Below are 17,439 nucleotides of genomic sequence, written 5' to 3'. Positions count from 1 at the left end.
TTGGCTAGGGTACATATGTTGTGTGGCTGAGCCAAAGGACGCAGTGGCCGCTCTTCAGATGAAGGCGAACAGTGAAAGCACCCATTTGTCATCATTGTGGCGCACGTTAAATGTCCCCGGGTATTGTAACCCATCTGGAGCGCTCCAGTATGGCGTGCCTGAGTTGTAGCTTCGTCACGTTAAACCACACAATTTGAACCCTAATTGTGTGGAGCCATTTCTGACGCATACAACCAAATGCGGAATACCTGATGGAAAGAAGGAAAACTTATCTGCCATCTTTAGCAGGGTGTTGTACTGAGGGCGTTACTGCTGCAGCTGTACCCAAGTTTCTGCTGCCACGTCACACGCTTCCAGGACGTCTCATCACTAGTGACAATGAACTTTAAAACCCTGCTTTTTCTGTACAAACAGCCACTTACAAAATAATCTTTTCCCCTGTGAAATCAATGCGAAACGCCCACACTTACGCGCACAGTCCGTGACATAGCAAGCAGGTGGCCACGCCACGCATGGAGCATCGCCAAGTGGCGTCAGCGCTTCCAGTAGGCGCTGCTTGGCGGAAATCACACTTCAAGTGTTCCAAGCACTGTAGCTCAACCGAGGACGTGCTTGGCAAGTGGCTTGGGCAGTTCAGCTAAGGCCCAGTTTGGCCGGGTGGCTAATCGTGCGACCAATGTGGCTCAGCCGTAGCCGGAGGTGCGCATCTGCCAAGGGTGCGCACCCTTGGCAGATGGTGCTGCTAGAGTTACTGTATAAGCTTCGCCAGAGGGGTGGCTCTCATTTCCATAAGCCGCTCGCGCAGTGCCGCCACGCACCAGACTCCGTTCCCAGTTGTGCAGAGCTCGAATTAGTTTTTGTTTCCCCTAATGGTTAACGGTCTTGGTATGAGCGTAGGCAGCAAGGAACAACAAAGGCAGGCTGCTGATGGTGGCAGTGCTTGGTTGAGTTGAGGACCAAGGAGTAGTGCAGGGGGGGGAAGGGTGGGGCGTCGGAAGAGGTGCCCGTCCGCGTCTGAAGGCGCCGTGGGAGTGAGCAGAGTGTGAAAGCCCCGCGTCGCATCTCTGTACTGATTTTAGAGCATCGCAAACAAGGAGGAATTTGTAGGCAAGTTGCTTGGAGCATTGCGGAGATGTCAAGGGGGACGTGATTCGGTTCGTTTTTGCTGCTATGGATGTATACAGATATTATTCGCTGCCTAGAAAAATCAACTGAGGCCCTCTGAGGTAGTGCAGCACAAAATAAACAACACTAAACAGCACAACATTAATTAGGCTGTCTCAAACAGCTGTTGAAGCGAGGAGCTGTCTAAACAAAATGTGTTAGGCAGGGAAGGCAACTGTAAACAACACACACACACACAAAAAAAAGGTTTTCGTTCGAAGCCTATGCATGCGCGCACTAGCACTAGAGGTCACAAGAATCACGAACAGCGATAAGTTCGCCACCACCAGAGCACACATCGCTGCCGTGTTGATAGAAATGGTAAGCAGCCTCACGCTCCAAAATTTCACAGTCGTTCATTTTTCTAGAAAGCCAATGTCCCTGTCAAGATAGCAATGTCGGCACTGCATGTGTTGGCAATACAAGATCCCGCTTGTTGGCTACGCTGTGAATGTTTGCGTGCACAAGTGAAATATTTTTTTTCCTTGCCTTGCCACCAGACCGTGACTGTGCTGTACATACTGTGGATTGCCTAGGCCATTGGAGGGCCCGCCTGGGACAGAATTTGCCTGTGCTTAGTTAGGACAGGGTGTGCCTGGTCGGTTACCGTCGCCTGCACGCTCCAGGCGGGCCCTCAGCCGCAGTGGCACGGTTCCTCGTGGCACAGGCACAGTCTTGCAGCATGGACCCGTGCAAAGGTGCCCTCCTTCAGTGACCCTGCTACTTTCTCCTCCTCCCCGACAGGCCTGACAGGAGGGCTGGCGGCGCCGCTGGTGGCCGCAGGGGCTGGGGCCATCATAGGGGGCGCTGGGGCTGCTGCCTTGGGCTCGGCTACGGGCATTGCAGTCATTGGCTCGCTCATCGGCATTGCGGGCGCTGGCCTCACGGGTAGGTACCCCGCAACTACTGCTGCAGCGCGCTCTGCGTCGCCCTCCTCGAGGCTAGCAAAGAGGCCCTTTCAGAAAGCAGCAAAAAAAGTTGACGCAGAGGGCAGGCATTGGGCCTGCTTGTCAAGTGCCACTGCCACCGAGACAAGGCGTGCGTTTGGTTTTTGTTATCAGAGCACCGATGGCGGACTGGAAGACCACTTTCAGTCATCAGATTTGTGCTGTTACAAGTAATTCTTGAAACTTTCTGAAAATATCTAATAGTCTCTGTTTGCAAAGTTGGTTATTGATTCTAGGCAGTTTTGTTGCTGTTGCACACATTGTTGAAGGTCGTGTGTGATACCTATGTACCACAGGGCTACTTGCAAATAGTAGGCTTCTGCGATAAGAGCTTCAGCTGCACGAGAGGGTAAAGTTGGGCTTGTTGGTGATGCATTCTTGTAGGCAAAGCGTGAGGCAGACACAGGACGAGACAAGAGATGGGACGAGGACGAGCGCTCGTCCTCGTCCTGTGTCTGCCTCGCGCTTTGCCTACAAGAAAACTTCAGCTGCAAGTCAGAAGGTAACACCCGGTCGTCGGATATCAGTTCAGACGCTTCAAGTGAGTCTTGCATGCCACCAGCCATTCACCGGCCAGTTCCAGTTATGTGCCAGGGTATTTCTGGAGGTCTAGTGAGGCTTCTGAGTAAATCTCTGTGCTCTGACTAAGTTTGCTACAGTTTAGATGCTGTTTTTCGCAAGACTGTGGAGTGGTGCTGCAAAGCAGGTGTCTATTGGAATTGAACAATTTTTATTGCGTGGCAGCTCTTCGCTGAAAGCTTACCAAACACAGCAGTCCTGGCACGGTACACCTCGTTCTTGCAATATTGAATCGGAAGATAACAGCAAACGGGCTGACCGGCAAATCACAGTGCAGTGACTGTGAATGGCGGCAAACGCCGCCAAGTCATGTTTTCAACACCGAGTGGGTTTCTTGGATTGTGTGCTTGTCTGAGATCGGGTAAGTGCAGAGTAAGCCATTGTTAAAGTCAAAAGTGCACGCGGCTCCAGATCGATAGATTAGCTCGCTGAAAACAGAAATATACTGCTCTTTTGTGTAGCTCTTTTTTAAATAAGGTAGAAAATAGTGAAAACGTGAAGAGAGGTGCCACTGGCTGTACCGTGCAACTTGCACCGGAAGTGCCGAAATCGTCTCTTGTGGGCAATGTCTTTCCTGGCTGACGCAGGATGACTCGACTCGTCCACACTTGTGACAAACCCCTTTTGAGGATGCACGCGAGCGGCACCAACATTCGCGGGGCCTCAAAAGGGCAATCTGTTTTTCTTCAACAAAGCGTCAGTGTTCCCATAGAGGAGCGTGTTGCTTGGGGTTCCGAAGCTGCAAAGGACGGGGCTGCTTGGGAAGGCACAACTGATCTGACCAAAATTGACCAAACCGCTCGCTCGGTGCGTGGTAGCATTGTATTTGTTTGCGTTTACACTGCTACACATCACTGCTGCCTTCCGGTTTATCATGGCGCAAACAGCGACTGCAGCCACTGTTTGCATCACGTTTGGTCATCGTTTGATTGGCCATTTCTCAGCAAGTAAAGCCTTTTTCGGCACCAAATGGGAAGGTCAGAGTTTCACTAGAAACAAACTGTGTCTCTTTAAGGTTCTTACATCATGCGGGTAGGATTTTTTGCTTCCAGCAATCTCATATTGCCTGATCCAAAATCTCGTTGTCTGAAATGTAGGTTCACATTTTTGTTTATTTTGTCTTTTTTTTTGTACCTGACCAACTGTTGCGGACTAACAAATTTTTCTTTCAAGGCATATTTTTGAAATGTTTCCCTACAAAATATATATTCTGAAATTTTTTTACCATCCCCAACTACTTTCGGCTACTTTGGACGAAAATTTTGGTTTGTGCATCTGTCATCCGTTCGTCCTGCTCCGTCTCACTCTGTCCCGCCCCTCAATTCAGCCACCCAGCCAAAAGTTGCAAGAGTTCTTGAATGAGGCGTTTATATAGGCAAAGCATTTCTTAACTACTTAAAGGGGCCCTAAATAGATTTCTGAAGGTTGCCATTTTAATCGCGCAATCGTTAGAGTACCCCTTCACGACAATGTATACCAAATATTACACCTCTGCGTAAAGCAGGGGCCGCACAAACACGCAACAAAGGTGCCTTCTTTCTTCCTTGCTCACCTACCGCTTCCTTGCCGCCACACTGCTCCGCTCTGACGTGCGACAGAGCGCTTGTGACGCACCCGTGTGACACACGAAGCTCTCAACAATACGGCTGCGCTATTGGTGGGCCCCGTTAAATGCTGTAGCCAATCAGCGTACCCGGCTCTGGGAGAAAACGCTGTCGCGCGGCGCTCCTGCACCGGCGGCACGGCGTATGCACCAGCGGGTCGGCACGGACGAATGTAGATCGTCGCCATCGGTTACACGAGCTTAGCCGAGTTTGTAAATATAGCGCGTCGTTTACAAGGTATGAATAACGCTGAAAAACACGGAGCATCTCCGCGGGCATAAACGCCCACTACACGCGCGACCGCGGCAAGCATCTGCCTGCACGGTAGACCAGCAGCCCACTGTGCGGTGTATGCACGATAGGCATACACCGCGGCAGCTAAAACTTGTCATCGCCCGCCAGAGCGGGACTATTGCTGAAAATCAGTTTGCAAATACAGTTAAACCTCGATGTAACGAAGTCGGTAAAATTCGTAATTTACTTCGTTACATTGAAATTTCGCTACATTGAAATACGCGGTTATAATGAAGTGTTCATCCCGTGAAGCGTTTCCTGAAAAAGAAAACGTGGCGCGCATACACGGCCGGCGCACTGTTTCTGTTTCTATCGGTGCTTAATCGTCTACGCGGGCATCAGCGTGATCCGCATGGAGCGTTTTCTTCCCGAAAAAACGCGCCCCACAAGCCACAGGCGCGCTGACGCAGCCGCGGAGACCACCCGCGCGATGCGGGTAGCTCTAGCGACCGATTCTAACCGCTCGCTGAAACGCAACTCGAGGGGCAAACGAGAGGGGTATGCGAGAGAAAAAAGCGGATAACGTGGGCGAAATTTTCACTGTAAAACGTCATACGCACCGCTTACGAGAGCGCCCATCAAATATCCTTCGCGGCGGCCTTATCGTCTAGCCAGCCGGCATCCCCGAGCGCTTCGAAGCTCCCGCCATAGGGTGCGCGCCTCCCCATTGGCGAAACTGGTCAGGCTCCTCCCACTGCTGCGCGCAGCGCGAGTCACTTCCCGCCGCCGGCACGCAATCGCGGACGCCGGTGTGAAAAAAAAACGCGCGTGCAAGGCTCATAAAGATTCACAAATGCTTGCTGGGACGACGAAACCCAACAAGCATGAGCGAACTCGAACGAAGTGCAAAGCGGCGGCTTGCGGCGGCGGCGGCGGCAACGCCAGTGGCGATTAGGCTTACCACCGCGGAGGATATTTGATGGGCGCTTTCGTAAGCGGCGCGTGTCACGTTTTACTATGAAAATTTCGCCCACGTTATCCGCTTTTTTTCTCGCACGCCCCTCTTATATGCCCCTCGAGTTGCGTTTCAGCGAGAGGTTAGAAGCCGTCGCTGGAGCTACCCGCATCGCGCAGGTGGTCTCCGCGGCTGCGTCAGCGCGCCTGTGGCTTGCGGTGCTTGCGGGGCGCGTTTTGCGTTTTTGCAGGGAGAAAACGCTGCGTGCGGTTCACGCTGATGCCGATTAAGCCGTAGACGATTAAGCTCCGACAGAAACAGTGCGCCAGCAGTGTATGCACGCCACGCAGTTTGTAGGCAAGGGACTTAATCAAAGACTCCATGGCTGGCTGCATCTGCGGCATTGGGCGACCCGTGTCGCCGTTCGCGTTTTATTGGGACCCCATTTCGGCGCTTGCGTCTCCCAAAATCTACTTCTACAACTTCAATATCGTGCCTCGTTCTCCATGAAACTTCGTTACATTGAAATTCCGGCAAACGGGACTTCGTTACACAGAGGGTGAAAATACATGGTGTGCATACACTTGAAGTTACAAAAAATTTCGTGGTTCGTTACATCGAGGGTTTCGTTACATTGAAGTTCGTTACATCGAGGTTTAACTGTACGTGAAAGGGGGTGATAGTGCAGTGAAAGATCGCGCTGGGGATAGTCGTCGTCGCGGCCTCGCAAAGCAGTGTCTGGATAACTGCGGCGATGCTAAGCCTTTTCCCCGACCACGGTGGGACGAGATCACCGCGACAGCGCCGCATGCCGAAACGCTAGCGAGCCGCTATAGTCGTCGGCAATCTTCAGTTATTATCGTAAACGAGCATGTTGAGTTTGGAAGCCCCATATCTTGCCTTTGAACGCTCGTTTCCGCCGACGCGAGCACGGCCGGCGCGAGGAGCCATTCGATGCGGGCCGGCCACCGACCAACCACGCTGAGCGGTAGCGGATGTAGTAGGCGGAGCTCGGCCGTCGTCTGCTACAAGAAGCGTAACGTACCGCCAAGCGGAGCCAATGGCTGCGCGCTTCTTGACGCAACCCTGTTTCTCTTGGTGTCACCTACCAGGTCTTGCGCCTGGTCGGTGGCGTCTCCGCTTCCACAGTGCTTTGGAAGCGCGGTGAAAGAGGCAATGCGCCAGGCCTTGTTGCGGGCCCTTTTTAATGAACGATAACTCGGATAATACTGAACGCTTTTAAACCATTTTTGCGGCAGGACATTCTTTGTATACAGTTAAACCTCGATATAACGAAGTCGTACTTGGGGCCGCAAATTTCGTTAAATCGAGAATTTCGTAAAATCGAGGTTTCGATTTTACAGTTCATTTAACCAGTTATTGGGGTTTTAACACTTTGGCCCTCGCCAGGCAACAACTGCTATGTAGTTACCTCTCCAATTAAAGCGAAATTTGTACTAAAACTGGCCGCGAAAATTGTGTGAATTAAGAGTTTCAACACTTGGGCAATGGAATTCGGATAGCCGACGGTAGTTCATGTGTCATCGTAAAACCGGTGCTTTTTCCGCAACGCCTCATTAAATATGATAGCAGACTAGGTTTCCACTTTTTCTTTTTTCATTTCGGTCACTACTAAATGCCGCTGTTAGTCAATTGAACCCGCGTCCATGTCCCGTGAACTTCACCCCGCCGAGGTGCTCGTTCGAAGTTACGCCTCTTTTCGTCCATTCAGTGGTAGGCTTAGGCGCGGCGGGCCAATAGCGGAAGGCTGCTATGAAACTTTCGAAAGACTTTTTTCATGTACAAGGGCTCCGCAGTATGGGCGCGTGATTCAACCACAACACTCGAGATAAAACCACGATTGCGAGTTGAGCGGAGTACACGCGGACCGCTTCACTGTGTGGAGCAGCGCTTACGTGATCCGGAAAGCGGAAAGCTTACATTAAAAATCTTCCGGCCAAATTCGATTAAGCAATTACTTTTATGCCCACTGAGCCCTTACGAAACTGATTTCTCCGCACCGCAGCTGTCTAATGAACGCTGGTGAAACGAAGATGACCACGTTCAAAGAGAGCAATTTATTGCCACCAGCACTCGATGTTCAAGCCGTAGTGAAGAAGTCCGTAAGCAGTGCTTGGCGTTTCTTGACCAGGGCGGGCTTTACGTGACGCTCGTATGCTGACAGCGCTAACAAGGTCTTAAACATTCGTGTGCACCTGCGTGCCTCCGCAGAACATCGATGGCATCCATCACACTTCGGTGGCTGTCGGTTTCACCGAGCTTCCTCAGGCTCTTGTTCAGAACACTTTTCTTTCTCTTGGAGTGCTCATGCTGCTTACAAGACTCACCTAACGATGCACGAACAAAATATTAATTTGGTTATCAGCGAGCACAACCTAGCGCAGCAGCACCGTGAGCAATGACACGTAGAAAAAAAAAAGCTTGAAGTAGGCTTCGGTAGCCTAAGCATAGAGGGCGCTGGCGTAGGCAACGATGGAGACGTCAAAATAGTGGGTGCACTATTAAACCGTCTATGACCGCTAGCGGTTTGTGCAGCTTCGTTTTTCGCTTTTAATTGTTGTTAACCGTAGATTTCACCGCTTTTCTTTCATTTTAGCCTTCAAGAGTCAATTTGAGTACTGAATTTTTTCAATGTAGGGCCTGAGAGGCAAAATAAAACGTGCCTCGACCGGAATTTCGTTCTTCCTTAATTGCCGTGACTTCGTTAAATCGAAAGCGCCGCACAAAATTACTTCGTAAAATCGAGACAAAAATACATGCATTTAGCAAAATTTTGTTAGAAAACTTGAAAAAATTCGTTATATCGCGAATTTCGTTAAATCGAGGTTCGTTATATCGAGGTTCAACTGTAGTACTCCAACGATAGCGCACGTAAAATCTCAACCTTTGGAACCCTGTTTAGGGTCCCTTTAATCTGACGGCAATGTTCATACATGTCAACAGTGTTGAGAAAAAATAAAGCATTACGCATATTTGAGGCAAAACATTAGTACATAAGTGATATTTGCAGTGTTTTTTAACTGAAAATACGTGGATGTTTGGTTTTGTTATTTTTGCGATACCAAGCGAAGTAATACACCGTCAGGGGTGAGTGAGACAGCTGCGCATATTGCGCCTTTCTGATACAATTCCATTTTCCTGTGCCAAGCTGCTCCAAAAGCACGAAAATGGCGAAAATTGCGCCAAACTGCTCCAGAAGAGCCTCAACGGCTCGGATTTTGATGCTCATGTCAGTTTCGGCGGGGACGAAAGCCTCCCGCATCCCGGTCACCGCTTTTATTGTCGGTCAATCGCAAACACAGAAATGGCACAAATAGAAAGACTGAAACGAAGCAAGCGATAGCTTCTAAAACTCGATTTGCTTTCCGTCCGGGTTCGCTGAAACGGCCTTCTCGATTAGGCATCGCTGCGGCAACAAACATGGCCGCCGCCTGATCTGGCTGCTACCAACGCGCTCAGTGCATATCGCCGATATTTTCCCTGGTTTATTTTACGCTATCAGCTGGGTTCCAGTGTATTCATTCTATCTGTTGTGGCTCTGAACAGTGACGTTAACGCGGGGATATGGTTTGAGATTGGTGCCAGATTACGGGAAGTTGGGCGGCTCGAAAAAAAGTTCATTGAAATGTGGGGCCTACGACTTCGGCGTGGTTTGTCCTTGAGTGCGAAACGCGGTGCGCGCGTCTATAATCGGGTTCGTGAAGTGAATTTTTTGGCTTGCTATGCTGTTGTAAAATGCTGAGGTGTTGCTGTGCTTCGAAGCGTGATCGCGAGCCTCGGGGATGGAACGGTCGACACGAAAGTTGCGAGCTGTGCTGCGGCGCCGCGACCTGTTCAGGCAGCGCCCAATAGCTGCAGGACTACACGGTTGCCATAGAACGCGACTATAACACTTGATGTATGCAAAGTGAAATTTAATGCCAAAATCTAGGTGGCTTAACATTAACGCTACTCAAATGACCATAGGGTGAACCTGCGCCCCGGGGACTGAAACGGGTAGGCTGGTTGGGCTATGCGACCGTTAGCTCGAAGCTGCTCAACTGTTGCCGTGACTACAGTCGTTCGTACAACGCAGCCTGGGATTACAAAAATAATAATGTTAGCATTAAAACAGCAAAAAAACGCCACAATTGCGGAACCCTTAAATTTGATAAGAGTTTTAGCAGTCTGTCAACCGCCGTGTACGTAGTTACAGTGCTCACCGGGACTCGTCTGGGCACTTGGGCATTTGTAGCCGTAGGGGGATTAGTTCCGCGGACCTGCCTTCACCTTGTCCGTGCCTCCTCGCCCTTCCGCGCGCGCAGGCGCAGACCGGTGCGGTCAACCCGGTAACAAAGTAACCAACAGAACAGACGGACTGCTAAAAATATGTTAACGGCAGTTTTGTTGTCAGTGTTGCGTGCAGGCGCAACACAATATCACCAGTTAGGAAAAAGGTAGTGCAGTTAGTACTTTGTGATACTCTTAAAAACTCTTTCAGGTAAGGCTGTTTGAGTGTTCTGTGTATTCAAAACTGATTGAAATGTGCACTTGACCCTGCAAATTGCTGAAATAATGAATTTTTAAGCTCACAGGACGATTTAATTAATGTCCCTAACTGCTCCAAATCAAGATTCTTCTGCTCCAAAATCGAAATTTTGCTGCTCTGAAAACTGCTCCCAAATCTGTTTGGGCTGTCTCACCCCTGTACACCTTAAAAAGTGTATTTACCCAAAAATACAAAAAGTGCTCTCTTGGAGCAGCGTCCTAAAAAGTCCAGTAGTAACAAAAGATTCCCGTAGACAGCGCAAGCAGTGGAACTAGCCAAATTCGGATTGACTTGAGCAAATCCCCCTGTGCTTATGGTGGGAACAGCGCAAGAGGCGGACGGGAAAGAAAAAAGAGGCACTGACGGGGCAGGGGCTGCAGGAGACTATAGTCTCTCGACAACATTTGCAGCCAAGGGAGTGATGTGATGCGTGCCCAATTTTTATCACTTTTTTTGATGCCTGGGCCAAAACTTTTGTTTAAAATTTTTTTTTCGCGAGCCTAATTTATGACGAAAAAAGCGCTGAGGGGGACGAAGACGCAGCAAGGAGACGGGACAGCGCACTGTCCCGTCTTCTTGCTGTGTCTTCATCCCCCCCCCAGCGTTTTATTTTGTCATGGATCACCTACTCGCCCAAGAAACCACACTCCTAATTTATGCAAACACTTTAAGGACTAGTGTTTTTGGAAAGGGCATGGAATCGCCTAGTTTAGTTCACTGCAAAATATGCTGAGCCAATCGTTGTAGCAAAAAAAAAAAAAAGCTCTCTTAGACCCATAAAGGTATGTCAATTTCCCTCTGGTAACGAAAAAGGTGAGAGCATTTTTTGAGGAATACCGATATCTCACCTGATATTCTGTTTTCTGCAAGTTTGCCAGCCTTTTAGATGAGAGGAAATGTTGCTAATAGGTCTTTTCTGCTTGCAGACAAATCGCATGTTTGTGACACAATCAACGGGGTTTGGGGTGCATTTGTGATGCCTCCGGCATACGAACAAAGAAACATGCAGTCCTCGCATGTAAAGCGAAAGGGCGGCATAGATTAGCCCGCCAGAGCAGTGATTTCTTGCGTCCCTTCTCTGCTCCAGGTTACAAGATGAAGAAGCGGGTGGGTGAGATCGAGGAGTTTGCCTTTGACACGCTGACCGAGGGCAGAGGGCTGCACATCACCCTGGCCATCTCGGGATGGCTGTCCGACGAGGACCCGGGTGAGCGGGCTTCAGGGGCCTCCACCCTCAGCAGCCGGGGCAGCAGGCGGGGCACGGAAACTGCGCCCTAGCATAACGGCGTTCATGGCCAAGGGTGGGGTGTGTTCGCAGGCCAGTGGTGCAAAAGCAGCGCGCCTAATACCTGTAAGAGAAAATGGTCTTTGCTCTTGAGGAGTGCTTCCCATTTTCTGCTTGCAACGATCTTCTGACGCAAAACATCCTGAGGCCACTGGAGCTGACTGCTGAGAGGTCACTTACGAAGGAGCAACAAGAGAGCGCAGCACCCTAGTTGTTTATGACGCACTAAGCAGTCAGCAGAAGCGCTAGCAAATCACAAGTGCCATTTGTACAAATAAATTCGGTGTGGCTTCCACACGGCAAAATTTTTGGCAACAATATTTCCGTTGTTGTCCTTGAATAGGTGACAGACCTTGAAGGGGCGATCGGCTTTCGCTAGCATGCGCGCGCAACTTGGACCATCACAACGCAGTTGCATGCCTACATAGGCTCCCAATTAGTCGTGCCATGACTTCAACCATGTCTGGTGACAGGCAGAAGGCAGGGTGCTGCACAAAACAGTATTTGGCATCGAGGCATTACTTTGCGTTCGGTGGGGCACACATCGGACACGTCTCGTCGAGCCCGACGTAACGAGTGAGGGTGCACACACATGGTTGCCCACATGCATTCCACGCCAGTTAATACAACCTATAGAAATCACCTGCTAATGAAGGCATGTGCTAAGTTCAACGTTGGATTTGAGGACGCTTTTAGAAACGAGGATGCGACTGCACGTGTTTGAAGAAATGTTTGTAGACCACGCAGAAAATTATCTAAGTGTCACTGCGAAAAATTCTGGAAACAACAGACAACTACAGGTTTTCCCGCTCAATTTAATCCAATTGCCATACAATTTAATCCAATCGCCATCTAATTTAATCCAAGCGCCAGCGAATTTAATCCAAATGCCAACCAATTAAATCCAGCTGTTGGAAAGTTGTTCAAGGGTGTTTTTGTGGCATTAGGCGAGCTTTGCGGGCTTTGATGCGCGTGGTGGGATGAGAACGTGGTGTTCCTTGATGTCTTACATGCAAAATATCATATGAGCGTAGCTTAATGGACATTTCCTAACATCCGCAGATCAGGAGAGCGGTCTCGTTTAATCTGTAGGTGGCATGGGGTGATCGTCTACGAGATCGTCAGAAGTGTCGTCTGCTTGCGTATCGTTACCCCAGCACATTTGCCAGCGCATTTTTACGCGAGCAGACGGCGCTTCTGTCGCCAGCAGGCGATATTTCTGACGATCTCGCAGATGATATTATAATTCGGAAATATTGCTTAACACTGCATAAAAGCATTGATGAGTTTTTACCAACAAAATGTCTTAAAGCATTGTTACGCAAGGAGCAGACAATAATTCTGACGCGAGTTACACTACGCTGGCAAGTCGGGGGGCGTAACAATACCGGAACAGACGATGCGTCTAAGAAACTCGCAGACGATCACCACACGGCACCGACGGAGTAAAAAGACCGCTGTCCTGGCCTGCGGGTGTTATAAAATGTCCCGAGGAAGACCGAAGAAAGCGCCGGGTGAAAGGAAAGAAGAAGTACAACTCCGTTTCAAATGTCGACAGAGCCCGGGTAGTTGAGGTTTATCGGCGTGGTGGCGACTTAAAGCTTGTCGCTGGGATGCTTGGCATAAACGTCAAGAGGGCTAGATCCATTGCAGCAACGGACCGCAGCACCGCAAGAAAACGTGGCGGTTCGTCAAAAAAGTTCGACGTGACCGTCGTACACGCGCTGACCAAGATTGTTGACAATAACCCATCTTTCACGCTTTCTCAGATTCGGTCTGCCCTCGTCGAAACCATGCCAGACCTTGAGATTAGTTTCTCTAGCATCGACCGGTTGTTAGATGACCACGGCTATTCCCTGAAGTTGGCCACGCTCAGACCGGTAGAGAGAAACAGCCCGGAAGTTAAGGCGAAGCGCCGGGAGTACGCAGAATGGCTGCAAAACGATGGCACAACGGTGTCACGCTACTACATTGATGAGACCAATTTTAATGTGTGGTGTGCGCGGAGTTTTGCAAGAGCGAAGAGAGGTGCTCCGGCCGTAAAACTTGTAACGGGCACCAGAGGGGCAAATGTAAACATCCTGCTCTGTATGTCGGCCAACGGCATCGTCCATTGGAGTATCGGCGACAAAGTACACTGGGCAGGCTTCAACGAATTCCTTGAAGAAGCGTCGCAGCAAACACATGAACAGGACCCCGATGGCGAAGCGGTCTTTATTTTTGACAATGCTCCAGCCCATCGATGGGCGGAAGTAGCGGCGTTGGCCGTGAGCCAACACACGATCCAAAGACTGCCGCCCTACAGCCCTCTCTTCAATCCAACTGAAGAGGTGTTTTTGAAGTTCAAGTTAAATGTCAAGGCCTACCAGGAGGAACATCGACAGGCGCTCCTGAACGCACCAGCAGGTGTGACAAAAAAACAACACCGGCGCTCCATACTTGTCAACGCCGCGAAAGAGGCCATTGAGAACATCAGTCGCGTTGAATGTGCAGCGTATGACAGACACAACTTTTTGTTTGTTTGTGCTGCCATTAACATGGAGAATATGTAACCACATTCAATACGATCGCTACATATTACACCTCAAGATATCGCGAGGTGTCGTAAGACTGTTCACTTGTTCCTTGTGGGCTGTAATGTGAAAGACCCACTAAATAAAGAATTTCACATGGTTGAGTCATATAGCCGTTATGACCGCATGCAATTTTATAAGATGCACGGATCCTGTCTCATGAAAACGAGTAAATCAAAGGGGCTTATTTTATATCCGTTAGGCCATAACCGGGTAACGGCAGAATTGGCTGGGCGGAGGGGGGTGATGAGATGAGATGAGATGAAAAGTGATGAGATGTCCAAGTGATTATTTACCACTCTCAAGTCTGACTGCAACTACAGGTTTTCCGGCTCAGGTTAATCCAAATGTCCATAGAATATTTAATTCAAGCGCCAACCACTTTAATTTCTGCTCCAACAAAATTAATCCAGGTACAGTCGAACCCCGCTACAACGAACGCCGCTTCAACGAAATTTCAGCTTCAACGAAATATTTCCAATTCCCCGTCAGCTAGCCATAGAAGTCAATGCAACAAAGTCCTCGCCACAACGAACCGTTTGTCAGGCTTGCTTTCGCTTCAACGAAATTTTCGATGATTTGGGCTGGGTTTGAACAATTATTTGACAATAAAATAAGCATAGCGCCAGCTATCTGTTAAGTGCGAATGCACTTCTTAAGCGACCCTGAATCACACGTCCACCGCCGTCCGTCCGTCCGCAGCCTAGCAACGGAGCTAGCTAGCGTGCCTAGCAACGGCGCCGGATTGCCGACGCGTGAGGGCGCTCGCGTAGCGCCTCCTCTCCCCCCTCGCCTACTCTCCAGCTCGCAACACCCTCTCTCGGCGCGTCAGCCAGGCCACTACACTATATAAAAAAATAACAGCATCCGGCGCCCGGTTTCGATCCGAGGACGTTGCGGCCGCAGCGCGACGCTCTACCGACTAAGCCACGGAAGCCACGCTGATTTCAGAGTTAGGAAAGCTCCTTATATCTTTAACGCATTCAAACTACGTCGTCAGCGGCGTTGCGTTGGCGACTCAGCGGCGTTATAGCGGCTTGATAACTGCGTGGTGTACACGTGATACTACAAACCCGATGGAAGAGATGGAAGAGAAGGCGGCGAGGCGGTGGGCTGCGGGTGCCGAGCGCAAGCGCCACAAGCGGGCCGACAACCGTGCATTCGCACTTTCACATTCTCCCCCTCGGGGAAATGCGGGGGACTTTTTATACATTCAGGACGCTTAGTTTCACCGAAAATGCGCATTGCGACCACACCGCCACCCAAAACAAAACAAAAAATAACTCATAGGCGCACGCCATTGCTTGATGGTGATAACGATGTGGCTGGCCGTCTTTACACGAGGCGCAGGCTCGCTTCTCAAAGGCGGTAGCTCGCTTCTCAAAGAGCTACAGCCAATCCGTATCCAGTTGAAATTGCATGAATGTGCTCCGCTGCTGGCGCGGTGCCGTCTTGTATGCGTTGTGAGCAGCTGTCCTTGCCGTTTTCCTTCTACCATTCTTCATAGCCAAGAGCGAAAATCATGTTTGCGCGTTTGGTCTTGAAGCCTAGTCATCCTATCTTAGTCGCGAGCGCGCGGTCCTGTTAAATGCAAGCGCGCGCGTCTTGCCTGCCAAGGTCAGTAGCTGCCGTGCCCGGTCAGAGGATAAGATAACGGCACTGCTCCTGCCACAAGCGAGAGGGGGGCTTCCCATGGCCTAGCAGCTATCTGCAAGTAATCAGCTCGGTGGACATGCCTTGTTGTACAGCGATACGTTTTGCGCCTGCATATCTTCACCCCCCTCCGTAACACGTTCTTTGGGTGGAGAAAAAACAGATAACCATTGGTATGTTTGTTATCCGAATAAACATGAGTTATTGCGCGTCATTCCTTTTTCTAAACATTGTATTATGCTGCCAATGTTGCGGAAACGCACGGGGCTATTTTTCTGGCCTTTCCGTGGTGTGTTGGGGCAGATTTCGGCTCAACGAATTTTCGCTTCAATGAAATTTTTCACACGTCCCGTCAATTTCGTTGTAGCGGGATTCGACTGTACCACAAGAATGTTCGGGAGAGTTTTGGGCGAAATTGGGCACAGCTTTGCCGACTTTGTTGCCAGTGGTGTCGTGAAAACGTGGTGTTTCTTGATCCATGTCTTATGCGAAAATGTCTTATGCAAACAGCTCAATATACATTTACCAACACGCGCAGACCGTTGCTGTGAGCTGGTCGTCTCCAACACCCGCCGCGGTGGCTCAGTGGCTAAGGCGTTGCGCTGCTGAGCACGAGGTCGCGGGTTCGATTCCCGGCCGCGGCGGCCGCTTTTCTGATGGAGGCGAAAAGCAAAAACGCCAGTGTGTTCGAGATTTCGGCGCACGTTAAAGATCCCCAGGCGGTCAAAATTAATCCGGAGCCCTCCACTACGGCGCGCCTCATCGTCTGCGTTGCGTCGGCGCGTTAAACCCTGCAATCAATCAATGGTCGTCTGCAACAGTGCCGTCGATAACACACGTCAGAAGTACCGTCTCATCTTCGCGTAACAATGCCTTCACAACTTCCTTTGATAAAGACACATTACATAAATGTCCTTTGCATTTTGATTTTCAATAATTCAATGCTTTTATGCAGTGTTAAGCAATATTTCCGAATTATAATATCGTCTTCGAGATTGTCAGAAATATCGCCTGCTGGCGACAGAAGCGTCGTCTGCTCGCGTAAAAATGCGCTGGCAAATCTGCTGGGGTAACAATACGCGAGCAGACGACACTTCTGACGATCTCGCAGACGATCACCACATGCCACCTACGGATCAAACGAGACCGCTCTCCTGATCTGCGGATGTTAGTAAATGTCTTAAGAAGACCACGTTTTCATCCCACCACGCGCATCGAAGCCCGCAATGCTCGCCTAATTCCGCACAAAACACCCCTGAACAACCTTCTAACAGCTGGATTAAATTGGTTGGCACTTGGATTAAATTCGCTGGCACCTGGATTAAATTCGATGGCGTTTGGATTAAACTAGATGGCACTTGGATTAAATTGGCTGGCGCTTGGATTAAACTAGATGGCACTTGGATTAAATTGGCTGGCGCTTGGATTAAATTGTATGGCGATTGGATTAAATTGAGCGGGAAAACCTGTAGTATCTCCAGATTTTTGTATTCAGAGTTGTGCCTCTTGTCACTGAGAAAGAGCAGCCCATTCCACTGCTGCTAGCAGCTGTTTTCCGGGGCTCGGTTGAATTAGAGGACTAGCCTGTACCCCCATAGAGCTCCGAACTGTCAGTGTTGCCTGGTAACATGAATAACGGTCTCAAACTGCACTCGAAGTCAAAACTTGAGGCTAAATAGTGTTCATATAGGCTCCGATTTTGAAAATGAGCATTTGTAGACAGTTAGGCACAAATGCCAAAACAGGCATTTAGAGGCATTATAAAAACACCGTAAAAACTCTTAACTTCTAATTCCTACTCAAATATCAAAATGGGATGATAGGAGTGCACGGAGCGATCGTTACGTGAGCACAACCATTATGCGAGTAAATACGGTAATTTCAAAGCGCAACCAC

At 49.7% G+C, this 17,439-nt stretch overlaps 1 protein-coding gene across 3 annotated transcripts in view; it reads left to right on the top strand.

Annotated features, from left to right (window-relative positions):
* The window catches only part of LOC144147419 (transmembrane and coiled-coil domain-containing protein 4-like), a 164,237-nt gene that overhangs the window by 43,661 nt on the left and 103,137 nt on the right, over positions 1–17,439 (top strand). For all 3 annotated transcript variants that reach the window (XM_077679551.1, XM_077679549.1, XM_077679550.1), the window contains exons 7-8: positions 1,909–2,052; positions 11,120–11,239. In XM_077679551.1, coding sequence (XP_077535677.1) covers positions 1,909–2,052; positions 11,120–11,239 — 264 coding nt within the window. The remainder of the gene's footprint in view (positions 1–1,908; positions 2,053–11,119; positions 11,240–17,439) is intronic.

The sequence above is a fragment of the Haemaphysalis longicornis genome, unplaced genomic scaffold (genome assembly GCF_048455015.1).
Source record: "Haemaphysalis longicornis isolate Haplotype H1 unplaced genomic scaffold, Haemaphysalis longicornis Haplotype H1 scaffold_7, whole genome shotgun sequence".
Classification (NCBI taxonomy): Eukaryota; Metazoa; Arthropoda; class Arachnida; order Ixodida; family Ixodidae; genus Haemaphysalis; species Haemaphysalis longicornis.
This window is presented reverse-complemented; position numbering and strand designations above follow the sequence as displayed.